The 14460-nt window shown below is 33.5% G+C and overlaps 1 protein-coding gene across 2 annotated transcripts in view; it reads left to right on the top strand.

The window, feature by feature from the left end:
* LOC106460503 (insulin receptor substrate 1-like) overlaps window positions 1–14460 on the top strand; it is a 103332-nt gene that overhangs the window by 79617 nt on the left and 9255 nt on the right. For both annotated transcript variants that reach the window (XM_022387253.1, XM_013920212.2), the window contains exons 7-12: window positions 585–707; window positions 2440–2526; window positions 3862–3959; window positions 5518–5712; window positions 10810–11073; window positions 13682–13794. In XM_022387253.1, the coding sequence (XP_022242961.1) occupies window positions 585–707; window positions 2440–2526; window positions 3862–3959; window positions 5518–5712; window positions 10810–11073; window positions 13682–13794 (880 nt within the window). The remainder of the gene's footprint in view (window positions 1–584; window positions 708–2439; window positions 2527–3861; window positions 3960–5517; window positions 5713–10809; window positions 11074–13681; window positions 13795–14460) is intronic.

The raw sequence follows: 14460 nt of genomic DNA, 5'->3' as shown, positions 1-14460 counted from the left end.
GATTTCCCTTGTAGAGTACCAATGTCCTACATATTTTTAGCTTGTATTGGATCCATTACTAGGTGGCTACAAACTCACATTTTCCAGCATTAAGAACCATGAGATAAATGAATCAAATAAAGTTATAAGTAGAAAACAGTTTCAAGTTCTTGAAAAAGTGGATACTGTTTTGTTCGTTTTTATATCCCAAACATGATTCACTTACAATTACTAACCTATAAGTTTATATTATGGTAGTTTTTTTAAAAAATATAGGCTGTCCAAAAATAACATGATTATTATGCACTTAAGCCACAACAAGATAGTAACAGTTACAAATTTATGTTTTGTGGTGGATAAAGAGCACCATAAGTTCATAATTGTTACTGTCTTGTTGTAATTTAACTTTTAACTTAACATACATATCTTTGATTTGTAAATATGAAAAAAGAAGTTACAAATAAAAAAAAATTATGTTAAGTGACAATTTGGATGTTGTGTTGTTACCTGAATTAAAGGTAGTTTTTTCTATAATTTTCTGAATGCTTTCAGCATGGCATATAAAGACTTCCTAAAGATTATTTTGGTTTATTTTAATGATACAGCCCTCAGTCTGGGGGATGGCATTCTTCCCCAAGTTGTGCCAACCATCGAGGAGAAAATCTTCGCCTACAGAGTGCTTATGCTCGGGCCAAGTCTTCTTCTCCTCCAGACAGTGCTAATATAAGGTAGGTACCATGTTGTTGATAAATTGTTTTTGAAGTATGAACGTCTGTCTTATCTGAAAGTATATAAAGGAATTTGCAAAATATGCAATATACTAAATGTATTATTAGAAAGCTAATTTATAAAAATTGTCATATGATCTTGTTGTTATAAAGCACAAAGAAAGTTTAGCCAAGCTTAAAATAAAAGAATGTAAGTTGTATCTCATTATTTATATCTATTAGACTATTGGTTTAATAAAGGTGTTAAAAAACTCTTGAAAATGTGAAACAAATGAAACAGCAGTACACAAAAAATTAAAAAGAAAGAAACAAAAATGATTTCACAATTGCAAATTTAATGTGAATCAGTAAATATTTGGAGAATGGTACTGAGTGTTATACTTGTTAATTTTAAGAAAAGAAAGAATGAAATGAAATCATTGAGTAAATAGAAGAGATTGCAGATTTTCTCAGAACTGACATATACAGTGGTAATTTGTTGGTTCATTCTCCAGACTTACTTGAGAGGGTGCATTCTAAGAAATGGCTATTTTCAATGTAGAGGAAGAGATTTTTCTGCAGATCAAAGGGGTATACCCATGGGAAATATATTAGCTGTACCCATTGTGGTCATTTTCACATATATTTTCACAACAGTTACATATCGATTAGAGAAACAAGACAGAAAATTGACAGATAATATCACTTCATTGGAAACCTTTTTGGGGTATGGAAACACAGCCTTGACAGCTTTCTAATATTCTATGACTTATTTAAACACTCGACAAGAGCTATTATATTTACTTTACAACACTCTAGTAGATAAAACCTTTGTAAGTTTAAATAAAAAAGAAAACAACTTGACTAAACTCTAAACAAAAACGTTACAAAAACACAACCAAGTAAGATTCTTTGATTATATCAAACATTGCCCGGCATGGCCAGATGGTTAAGGCACTCGACTCGCAATCTAAGGGTCGCGGGTTCGAATCGCTGTCACACCAAACATGATCGCCCTTTCTGCCGTGGGGACATTATAATGTGACGGTCAATCCCACTATTCGTTGGTAAAAGAGTAGCCCAAGAGTTGGCGGTGGGTGGTGATGACTAGTTGCCTTCCCTCTAGTCTTACACTGCTAAATTAGGGACGGCTAGCGCAGATAGTCCTCGTGTATCTTTGAGCGAAATTCAAAAACAAACAAACAAACAATATCAAACATAAATGCATCACAACAAGTAAAGTTCATGGAACAATAAACATATCAAAATTGCAGGAAGAACTATCCATGACAGATACCAAGAACACAAGTGAAATATAAAGAAAGCAAACACATTCTCCCCCATCCTAAGCCACCCTTCCCTCTATTAGAATTCAGAACTACAAACCTCAAATTAGTCAAACATTGAATGGTCTCTTACAAAAACAATAGATGGTGTTTTATTATTTATTTATCTATGTTTTTCAAATTACTGAACTTTAGTATAACTTTATAATCTCTTGGGTTTCTTAACATTTCTTTCTTTCAGCACCAAATATTTTGCAACATAATTTTGATCACAAAAATAAATGTTGTCCTAAAAATATTCCTTTCCAGTCTTGATCTTCACACTCAAGCAACTTGTTCTTTTTTTGTTTATATAAGTTATATTATTTAGTAGATCACTTTTTAGGGGTAGAGAAGCCTAACCAAAAGTTTTGGACATTAGAAAATATTACATTTGTTTCATTGAATAAGTGATCATTTGTTTTCAGTTTAACGGGAGCTTATTCAACAGATAGTGTTGGTAGTGAGTTCTCCACAGATGAATATGAAGGAAGCCCCAGTGATTTCCACTTTGGGTAAGTTTTGTTCTATCTACATTCATATTCATCCGCACCAATAATGTGGAGTAACTTAAGTGCTCAATGAATGAAATGTGAAACATTCACAGGTTTTATTTTAATGCTTAATCTCTTAATGTTTAATGCAGCTAAAAATTCTGACTGTGAAATACTTTATTAATAAAGGCCATATTTACTTTGTCATTAAGGTTTTCCTATGACTGGGTTATTTTTAAGCTCTGTGTAAGACCAATTTTTCTTCTTTCTTTTTTTTCTTGTAGTGTTTCATTTAATTATAAATACAAAACATATTTGTACTTGTGGTGGGCACAGCACAAAAAGCTTATTGTATCCTTTGGGTTTGACAACAAGGCAAACAAAACCTGGAGCTAATAACTCCCAAAATACAGCTTTCCATGATGTAAAAATTCCAACTTTATTTATATCTGTATTATCACTTATGTAATGAGACCACCATATGTGAAAAGATGTATATAATAGTTTTTTAATAGTTTTGTTTTGAGTTTACTTACTGATTAAGTATTATTTTATTACAAGTTACAGCTTTTACGGTAAGGAAGATTATTTTGTAGAACGGATATGATGTTTCAATCACTAGTTTGATCATTCTCAACATACATGCATATATACAAAACAAGTTTTTAAGGTGCAGAACTTCCTAAGTTAACTGTAGTTTCACTTCAATAATGCTTTAGTTTTATAGTTTGTTCAGTCATTTGACTTTTGCATTATATCATAGAATGCATTTTTTACTCACATTTTCAGTCTTAATGGTACTGTAGCCTGGTTTAAATTACCTCTGGTCTTAAAGTCTTCATGAATAAAGTTTCTTTCTTGTGTACTCGAGAATGATTGCACCAGTGATCAAAAGTCATACCTATTTTAAAATATGCTCTTCCTCACTTTAAGAGCTATAACTTGTAATAAAATAATAACAGTGTTTTGTTTCCACTGTAAGATAATACAATAAAATATTTAAAGAGCCACCTGCTGGCACTGCTATTATTAGCAGTAAACAGTAGAACATGTAATAATGAAAGCAAGTAATTTCATTTAAAAAGACAAAGAGCAGAGAATTAGTAAAAAATAATGTGTTATGGTTCCCCTCTTTTGTACTTGTAGCGTACAAAGAAATGTTTTGCCATCTACTTCTAAAATTTTTACTGATGATATATGTTGCAGTAGTGTTTGCTCGTGTCCTTTTTTTTTTTTTCGTATAACATAAGATATTTTGTTATTATTGTTACATAAATTGAAGTAAAAATATTTATTTTTCAGTGTTCTGTGGTTATACGTTTGTACTTATCATAATGATTTTTTTTATGTATGAAGGAGGTACATTCATTCTGCTGGGGAGTTAGGCTTGCACACAGAACCTCCAATTACAGAAGAGATGCCAGATGATTATTTGTTGATGGAGCCAGGCCAAGGTTAGTATCTATATTTGTAAACTTTATCGACTACTGGTGATCTTGGAAGCATTTGCCTTCTGTAATAATGGCTTATTATTGTGAATCTCCTTAATTAGGGAAGATAATATATTATCATTCTACCATGTGTATTATTTTAAAAAAACAATTCAATTGGGAACAAGGATCTCAAAATCATGAACATTTATGTGGAGATTCCTTTTATATTATTTTAACAAATGTTTAAGACAGGATTTGAAAATGTTTTATATAAAAGTAAATACACAAATTAATATATTATCATGATATGAAGAAAGTATATTTGTTTCAGAATGACTGAAGGTCATTAGTTGTACCATTAGTAAAAATTGATATGTAAATTATTATTTAAAAAAATGCAAATTTTATGTGTTGTGAAGTTTAAACTTAATTCTAAAGGTTATATGTATTATTTTATTACAAGTTACAGCTTTTACAGTAAGGAAGATTATTTTATAGACCAGATATGAATTAAAACTGAAGTAATGGTAATCACGAGTTGATACATCAAAGTTATGTTCCATAATTGCACACACTGCTTTTTACAGACTTAAGTAATGCTTAATACACTTAAAATAGTGTATCTTAAACTGGGGTGTTCATAATCACGATACTTTGTCATAGCCTAAAAATAATGTTTCTTCAACTTATGGTACTGTTTCATAGTCTCACATTGGCTTGTGATAGTGTTTAATAAAATAAAGATGGTGTTACCTTAGTTCATGATATTCTTTCTTAGACCAGAATAATGTTTTTAGCTTGCTATAATATTTCATAGACTCAGAATGGTATTTCCTTAGCTTGTGGTAATGTTATATAAACTAAAGATGGTGTTTCCTTGGCTTGTGATAGTGTATCATAGGCTTAAGATAGTATTTTATTGGTTTGTGATGTGTTTAATAGACTAAAGATGGTGTTTCCTTGGCTTATGTTAATGTTTAGTAGACTAAAGATATTGTTTTCTTGGCTTGTGATAGTGTTTGATATAGAATAAAGATGGTGTTTTCTTAGATCATGGTATTCTCTCATAGACCAAAATAATGTTTTTAGCTTACTATAATGTTTCATAGACTAAACATAGCGTTTTCTTAGCTCAGTATAGTATTTCATAAAGTCTGAAAACAAAGTTGGTTTAAGAGTTGTTAATAAAACACATCACCAAGTTCTTTTAATTTTCTGTGAAAAAAAATGTATGTGAGTGTGTGTATATATATAACAATAGCATATAGTTTAATATATAATATATAGTTTGTTCAAATTAAATTAATTCAGTCAAGTGGTCTTTATGATTATATAATTTATTAAAACTTACTCATTATTATCAGTATCCATTTTCTGCTTTACACATTTTAAAACTTAACAAACATAATATTAAGCCTTTTTTTTTAAGATAGCAGAGAAATAAACATGTGTTCCAGCCTTTTACTTCCCCATTAATATCACTAGAAATAATAAATATTCTAAATTTGGAGTGACCTTGCTCATGTAATATGCTTAAAACTTCACAATACCTCTTTTTTTTCTTTTCTTGATGTCGTAGAGGATTTGATGCCACCAGAGTACTTGGAAATGGGAACTTCAACATCTCAACGGTCATCATTAGCCAATATGTCTCTCAACCTGTCCTTCTCCTCCAGTGTTCATAGCATTGGTTCAAATCCTATATCTCCGCTAGCTTCAGGAACATACCTAGATATGACTTCCCCTTCCACAGCTTCAATACCAGCTTCTTCGGGTATGAATTTAAATAATCTTTTTAAGTATATTATTTTTGCAAAATGAATAACTTCTTTATGTATGAACAGTTTATATGCTCATACATATATGCATAGATATATAGTGTGTATCTCTGTAGATTGTTCTACTTTTGTGTAGTAATTAAGGTATTTGATTTAGATTTGGCTAGCTGTTACAAAGTGTGCCAATTCTGATATGGTACCTCTTTCTTCTCACAAGATTAGCTATTCTAGTCCAGTGCTGCCCTCTATATGAAATTTTTTTCTTTATGCATGGCACAAGCCTTCTGCTCCCTCCGATTGGAATTTAATTATTCCAACATGTCTCTCAAATAGATCATCATGTATCACTTTTCTACCAATATGAGCATGACATACTCATGTGATGCATGTGACTCCCTCTATACGCCTCTACCAAACTGTCGCTTCTTGTTTGGCAGTGCTTTTGCACGGATGTGTTCCTTTTTGTTTGTGTAACGTTTCACATTCGTTTTTAGTATACTCATGAGGTGGTCTTCATTTATTTTCCCTTCTAGTTTTCCTTAAGACTATTTCTTAACTTCAACTTTAATCCTAGTTTATTACAGTAACATTGTTATTTATTCTTTCAGTTATTGGTTCACTCTTCCCCATTATCAATTCCAAAATTCATATTACCACTTCTGGGGTTACACGTATAACTAGCACTATGTCTAAGGCCTCAGGTGCAGGCGACCCGACGGGGGATTTATCTGCATTTATTCACCAGGAGATTGAACATTATATGGGTCAACCTTTGTCTCCACACCTTGCCCAACTTCCTCCAGAACAAGCTGAGCTTGTTTAGGTGGACTATAACTTGGGTCACCCATTTACACCTCCTGGTTTTGCCATGCCCTACCTGACAAATCAGTTAAGCCTAATACTGTCTTTTTGGATTTAGTTTCTCAGGTATGTGATGTTTTATCCCTTTTTCTATTACCCGCATCCTTCCCTATTACCTGACCAATCTTCCCATCCCTATAGAGTTTTCTCCCCTCCCCTGATATTTTTGTTAATGCTGACTAATTACCTCACAATTCCGTGGCTGAATTACTATGCCTCACCCCCATGGGCTTTCGGAAAAGTTTGTTTTTGCATATCATCATGCAAGCTATCCTTTTTCTGGACCAGCAATTGTTAGGTCCATTTTGCCTGTTTGTGGTGTGGCCCCCGAATCTCCTGTATGTCTTACCCATGCCCAATTTACCACCTTTGTCTTATCTTTATGGTATCCCTCTACATACCATCTCCTCTATGAAACTCTCCATCAAAATCCTGAGGGGTTTTCTGGGGACTTCCTCTTCCCTCTTCTTCCACGTTGGCTCGTTTGTCATCTTCAGGCTCTGGTTTTACATACGTGGTCTCTCTGTTGTCGGAACCTTCTAGATCTTGCTGTGACCTTAACTTGTGTCTGTTTACCATCATTTTATATTAGGGATATAGTTATGGGCCCCATTTTTGAAGTAATACATCTTTAACACAATCTTTAAGTCTTTGAAATCATGGGTTGCATCAGTACAACAACAGTCTACCCTTTCCAACCTTTTTGCCTGTTTGTCTACGTTGGAGCCTACAAGGGCACCTGTTACCATTTCCCATCCCTCCCCTTCCCAACTTTTACCTGTCCCTTCTTCTCAGGTGCCTAGTGTCGGCATTTTCTGCGATGTCTCACATCACCAACAGTATCTGTGACTAACCAGTGAGTTCTGGTCCGATTTTCTTTTTCACTGGCATCCTTTCATCATGAATCTTTGAGTTCTTCAAGTTTTCTCAGAAGGATTCCTGATCCCATCATTTTTCCACCTCCCAGTCTCCTATGCCCATTCTTCCCTTAGCCTCAGGATCCCATGACCAGCCAGTGCCTGTCGGAGGCAATTCTGGAACTACTATCTCTGCAGGCCATCATACCTGTTCTACATACTTCACCATATTTTTATTCCAGGCTCTCTGTTGTTCCCAAGTACACTGGGGACTGGAGGCCTGTCATCAAATTCTCCCCCCTCAAATGCTTCATTCAACTGCCCCATTTTACCATGGAGTAATTTTTCACCCTATGATGGGCATGTCTCCAACCTTATGGATGACCAGGATTGATGTCACCAATGCTTATCTCCACATCTCTGTATCACCATGGTCTTGTCTGTATCTTCTGTTTATCCATCATGGGGTGGTTTATCCCTTTTGCGCCCTACCTTTTAAGTGTGCTTCCAACCCTTATGTTTTCTGTCGGGTGATTAGAGCTTTGCCCACCATCTTCAAGCTCTGAGGTCATGATTTCACCATTATATGGATGACTGGCATCTTCTGGCTCCTTCCAAATAAGAGTCAGCCAGCTATACTCATTAGCTCCTTCTAGTGACTGCTCAGATGGACTAGTTCATCAATTTGGAGAAGTTCTTCCTCTGACCTTCCCAATATCTTTCGGCACTCATCTCAGTCGGGCTCACCCTTCTCCTGTATGACTTAGTTCCAAGGAACTGTTAGTTCACCATATCCTTTCAGCTCTCTCACTTCTGCTCACAAGGTTCTATTGTTTTTGAAGATGTGATCATCAATGATGTCACAGGTCCCCCTTGGTTGTGTGCATATGTGATCCCTTCATTGGGCTCTTTATGGTCAATGGAATCTTGCTCGGGATCCCCTGTCAGCTTCCATTACCCTTACCTGGTGTTACTTCTTTCCAAAAATGCCATGGTGGTAGCACATATCAATCCCCAAAATCTCTGTTTTCAAACATTGGATCTACTATATTGGGCACACAAACACCACATTCATCACATTGCGCATCACATTCCGGGTGCTTTCCATCTCGTGGTGAATAGTTTTTCCCACCTCGACATTATATATCCAATGGAGTGGTCTTTCAATTCTCTCGTGATCTCTCTCCTCCATACCACTCTGTATTGAGTCCTTCTGATCACTCCATCATAGTTCCACAATTCCAGCAACTAACTTTTCCCTCCAGTACCTCTTGCTTTGTCTCTCTCCCTTCTTCAGTCACCTGCTTTATATCCAGCCTTTCCTGTCCTTTGTCTTCACACTGGGTTTTATCCAGTCCTTGGCAAGGATATCAAGTTTTCTCCCATTGGGTAGCTTTCCTTTTAGCTCATTCCATATATCCTTCTTCAGTGGAGGTGTATCAGCACCTATGGAAAGTGTTCTGCAGTTGGTATGTGACTCTGAGATTCCCCGCAGACCGACCTACTGTAGCTTGTGTGGCAGTTTCTCACATAGCTTTTCCACTGGGGGTCTTTGGTCTTCTTGCTCTCAGGTTTTCAGGCTGCCTTATCCCATACCTTTTGATTTCCAAATACCATTGTATTTTTACTTCACCAGTCATTACTGGACTGGGATATTAAGGTGGTCTTCCATTCCCTCAAATTACCTCTATTTGAACCATTTGAAATATGCACTGTACAGCCATGATGACTAGTGCTTTATCTTCCATTGCTTTGCAATGCTTACTGTTGGGATGAGGTGTTCCACAAGACTGCTTGTAGGTGAATAACCTTGCTGTGTACTTGCTTCATAAACATGCCCATTCTGGACCGTATCACCCATGGACTGCATGAAAAAAGCAGAAATGGATAGCTGCCCATCCCTGCCATGTCTTATATTTAATAATTGGTATGGTCTGCTCTTCATCGCATTCTCACTCCCTTTCTTTTAATGGAGTATGGAAGTTCTTATCACTTTCCAGTTCCAAGCCACTGGGGGTAGTTTACCATGAAGGCACTCTCCTGAATGGGTTCTACACAAAGATGGCTATAACCATTCAGTGCAGAGTAGGGCAGTGGGGTTCTACTACACATTTCATGGATGGACGGAGAGCATACCTGGTTCAGAAGTGGTGCAGTTTCCCTCATCAGCTCTTCGGATCTGACTCTCTCATTTCCGTCGGACACTTTTGAGGGGTAGTTTTGTCATTCCTTTGCACCAGTCCTGCCTCCTAATGAATGTGGGATTCTAGTTATTCTTTTGAGTGGAGGGAAGTACTGTATCAGCAGCTATAATTTTCCTATACTGAAAGTGTATTTCCAGTATATACTTCCCTCCACTCGCCCTTCCTCCCCACTTTCCTCTGGTGCTTACGTCTTCTGCCAAACCATGAAGTGATAGTTTGGTAGAGGCATATAGAGAAAGTCACATGCGTTACGTGAGTATGCCACGCACCTATTGGTGGAGAAGAGATGCATGATGATTTATTTGAGAGACATATTGGAATCATTTGATTCTAATAGGGGGGGAGTTGAAGGCTTGTGGCATACATAAAGAAAAAATTTGCTTATAGAAGGCAGCATTGGACAAGGATAGCTAATCTTGTGAGAAGAGTGTAGTACCTAGCAGAAATATATTTTCAGTATAGGAAAATTATTATAGGGCTAATATTGAAACAAATTTGCAAGAATATATGCATGCATATATATATATATAGGGGAGTATCAGTGTTTGTTTTGTTTATTTTAAAGAAGTTTGTTATTTTATGTGATGTGATTTTTTCTCTTTAATATGAAGAAAGCTGTGGTAAATAAAAAATGGAGTTTATATGAAAAAAAAGAAATGTATTGATGTTTACTATTGAGTTGGTTGTAGTTTGACATGTTAATTTGTGACAAACGAACACTCTGTTTTTGTGATTCTGGGACAGAATTATTTATAACACCAATCTGTATTGAAACTATTTAAAATAAAAATGAGAAAATACATGGTTATAGAAATACTTAGAAGTTTAGAATTGATCAATAATCCTAAACATTTTGCACTTTATTTCATTGTTGCAAAAATTACTTAATTAAGAGATGTTGATTCTAAGGAGTTTATTTGTATTTTATCTTTTAGTTTGGTTATTTAGTTCTGTCTGTTGGAGAATAATGCTTTCAGTATTAAAATAATATATTGGAGGTACACACTGAGATGTTTGTTAAAACTTTTTGATAGAGAACGTAGCAATAAAAAAACATTTTATTTGCAGTTTGAATAATACAGAAGTGTGTTAAACAATTTAACATTGAATGATTTTCAAAAAATACAAAAATAAAAATTAAATATACCAATCTTTTTTATTTTTCTTCCAGAATACATTCCCATGAGTCCTGGAAAGTATCTCCCATTGGAGCAGCTGCTTGCTGCTGCAGGGTCATCCCATTGTTCTAGTATTGACTCAGAGCAGCCTACAATAGACTCATCAACAGCAGACATATCAGGTGGTTATTTACTTATGGCACCAAAGAAAGAAACCTACCCCAAAAATTTAACATATACTTCTCCAGGAGTTGCAGAAGAAGGTTATTTGAAAATGGGATCTATGTCTTCTTCTCTTCCTAAACCAAGCAGCCAGAGTATGTACTTATGTTGTTTTTGACATTAAAAAAGAGTATTTTGATTTTAAGTAAATACATGATCAAAAAGAAAAAAAAAACTTAAAATGTTTGTGTCCAATAATGTATGACCACTGAGTCTAAATGATTGGTGGTTTCTGATAAGCACAAAGTTAATTATAATTTAGTGTTTTAAATGCTGTAATTATTTTGGGACTATATAGAAATTAATTGGTAAGATAAGTTTCTGATAAGCACAAAGTTAATTATAATTTTGTTTTTTAAATGCTGTAATTATTTTGGGACTATATAGAAATTAATTGGTAAGATAAGTTTCATTCTTAGTGTACTTTATCTTAGTACCTCTTAAGGTTTTATTGTATGTCATTAAAAACTTTTTCATTACTTGTCAGCATTGTTCAGATCAGTGTTTGATATTTAGTTACATTAGTTCTGAATATGTATACTACCATTTTTCTGGAAAAATTGCGTACTTTTAATTTCTAATTTCATTAACACTGAACATTTGAATATAAATATTCTACACATTTCAAATGTATCTTTATACAATTAAGTTATATTAAGATTAAAATACAGAAATAAGGTTCTTGTTTCTTTGCATTTACATTGTTTGGTCTTTCCAAAATAATAGTAATGGGACACTTTTTTGTCTATAATGTTGCATCTTAAAATTAATAATTTTCATAAGTACAAAAGTGTATCCTTTCCAAGTAGTCCATGTATATAAAATATAATTAACCCTCTTGATATGGGTAAAAGTGTACATCATGACTTTTTACAAAGTGGCATTCAAAATTTAATTAAACTATTTTTTAACAATGTATACAAATAAATGTGACATTGAAATGTACTTGATAAATCAAATTTGGATATTATATAAATCTTTAGTTTCCACTTGTCTGTGTAAAGTGACATTTATTTGTTCTGAGTTTAACATAAGTTACTTATTATATTATAGGTATTAATAAGGCAGAGGTTAATTTTTATAGCCTTCATTTTTCTTTGTTTATGGAGATAAAAACCAGAAAGTCAAACCCATTTCCCACACCCTTCTATCACATCTTCTCTTTCACAGATTGCCTGTAATTCTCTTTAGCATTTGCTATTACATGATTTATAACCAATGGAAGAACAAAGTTTTAATTTATTGAACGATGTACAATGCTACCTTGTTCTCAGTAGAGATGTTTAGTTATTTTGCTTGCAGATTCAAAGTTGTTAAAGCCAAGCTCAAATCAAACAGCTAAAGAAATATTTTTAAGGCACATATTCCAGCATAAGAAAGCCAGTTAATTTATAATTGTTATAGGCCATTGTTTACTTTGTGCATGTTATTATTTTATGTTCTTATGTGCATATTTCAAAAATAATACTTTTTTTGCTACTAGTATTACCATTACTGGGAACTACGGTTAAATTTCATTGATATGTCAACACCAAAAAAAAACAATACGCAAGTCCTAAATTTGTTTTTTATGAATATCTTTTATTTTTTGTTATAAAAGTAACTAAAATATAAAAATTAGAAACTTGTCAAGTTAGATAAGGCTATATCAGGTTACATAAAAATAATAATAACAATAAACAAATTTTAATGAAGTATGCTTGTACATTATGTCATTCAATACTATAACTTGATCTACGCATTTGCCTTGTGATTTGCAGCTTGTATTACCAGGTTATTAGTAGACACAGTTCATAGAGCAGTAAAAATAAATACAAACAGATATAAACTGCTACAAGCCTTCTTAAACTGTTTATGATAAATACTTTTTACAATCTGCAGTTATTTTATAAAGAAGATGAGTAATTTAGCTTTTTTGTATTTTTTTGTGGTGCTTACAAGGTCAATCAAATTGACAAATGTTCTTTAGTGTTAGGGTAGAGAAAATAACAGATACAATATAAATTCTTACTGCAAAAAAAAATTTGATATACATTTAAAAGGTTTTAGAAATTATGCAAAGTAAATTTAAAAAATGTAAAATAAAATTACTTTTAATCTTAACATGAAAAACACTTTGCACTCAGACTAGTCTTAGTCGCAACCTTACTCCATATATTCACAGACAAATATTTAGTACAAATACATAATTTAAATATCGGATTTTTTTTATGTACAAAGGAATGGTAATGTTTACTAAAAGCTTACCAGATTTCATAAAAATACACTTACTATACTAAAAGTTATAGTACATATACTTTCATGGTTATAGTTATATGCTGGTTGCAAGATTAGTCAAAATGACCAAGCCCCTATAAAGATAGTTAATGCGCTATGTTATCATTTATGATCTTACCTATAATTTGCAGGAAATTTCCAGTGGAACTGACCTTGATATCATTTCCATTTTGAAGTTGGTTGTTTTAAGTTGTATGCATGTCTTAGAGAAGCTGTCCTTCATCTAATTTAAACTTAACTTAGTGATACTTAGTGAATATGTAAGCATGTCTCAGAGAAGCTGACCTTTACATGATTTAAACTAAACTTCATACAGGTCAATTACTTTGGTAAGCATGTCTTAGTGTCAGTGATCTTGATTTAATTTAAATTGAGTTTGATATTATTCAGTGAGTGTGTAAGTCTGTTGTGTCTTCTTTTCATAAGGTGAGGGCTACATAGAAATGGCTAGTCCTAAAAAAAATACTCAGAGTTTACAAGATGTCACTTTCCAGACCATTCCAACCTTTACAGAACAGTCAGGGTTTCATCTGGATAAGGTAAGTACTTTACTGATTTGTTTGAATTGTTAGAATAATTATACTAGCACTGTCACAAGTAATTGCATTGGATTACCTAATCAGTAATCACTACATTTTTGATCTGAATGCAAAATGTTCAGTTACTATCAGTTTGCACTTCTGTTCATGTAACATTCTTCTTTACTCTTCTTTTCAATTAAAATTAATTGAAGTAATTTAGGAGGAGTGAACATACAGTTTCAATCATAGCAATGTAGCTTAGACTTGAATATTCAAAGTTAACCATTGTTAAGTACACACTCAAACTTTTTAAATTCACTAGTCCAAAGCATTCTTTCTGATTCTGCTGATCCAGTAATTCAAAAGTCACTGGTTTGCACTGCTTGACCATGACTTTGTAACATATGTTTTTGGAACTTGCAACATGTAGTTAGGTTTTTCTTTAATTGAATGAAGAAACATTTGGTAGTTGGCCCTCTGTATTCCTGTTGGCAAACAGGATAACCATATTTGTATATTACTCCTCTTTGCTTTAAAACTGGACGAGAGATGTTGGATATGAAGATATTTTCTAACCTCAATGTAGGCTTCACAAAACTATTTTGAGGATATACACTGAGTGGTCACAAGTAAATAGACACCTCATTTTCAGAAAAAATGAAATTTTTCAGTCATATTCACATG

This window comes from Limulus polyphemus, unplaced genomic scaffold (assembly GCF_000517525.1).
Source record: "Limulus polyphemus unplaced genomic scaffold, Limulus_polyphemus-2.1.2 Scaffold782, whole genome shotgun sequence".
Classification (NCBI taxonomy): Eukaryota; Metazoa; Arthropoda; class Merostomata; order Xiphosura; family Limulidae; genus Limulus; species Limulus polyphemus.
The sequence above is the reverse complement of the archived record's forward strand: the minus strand, read 5'-3'. Positions and strand labels throughout refer to the sequence as shown.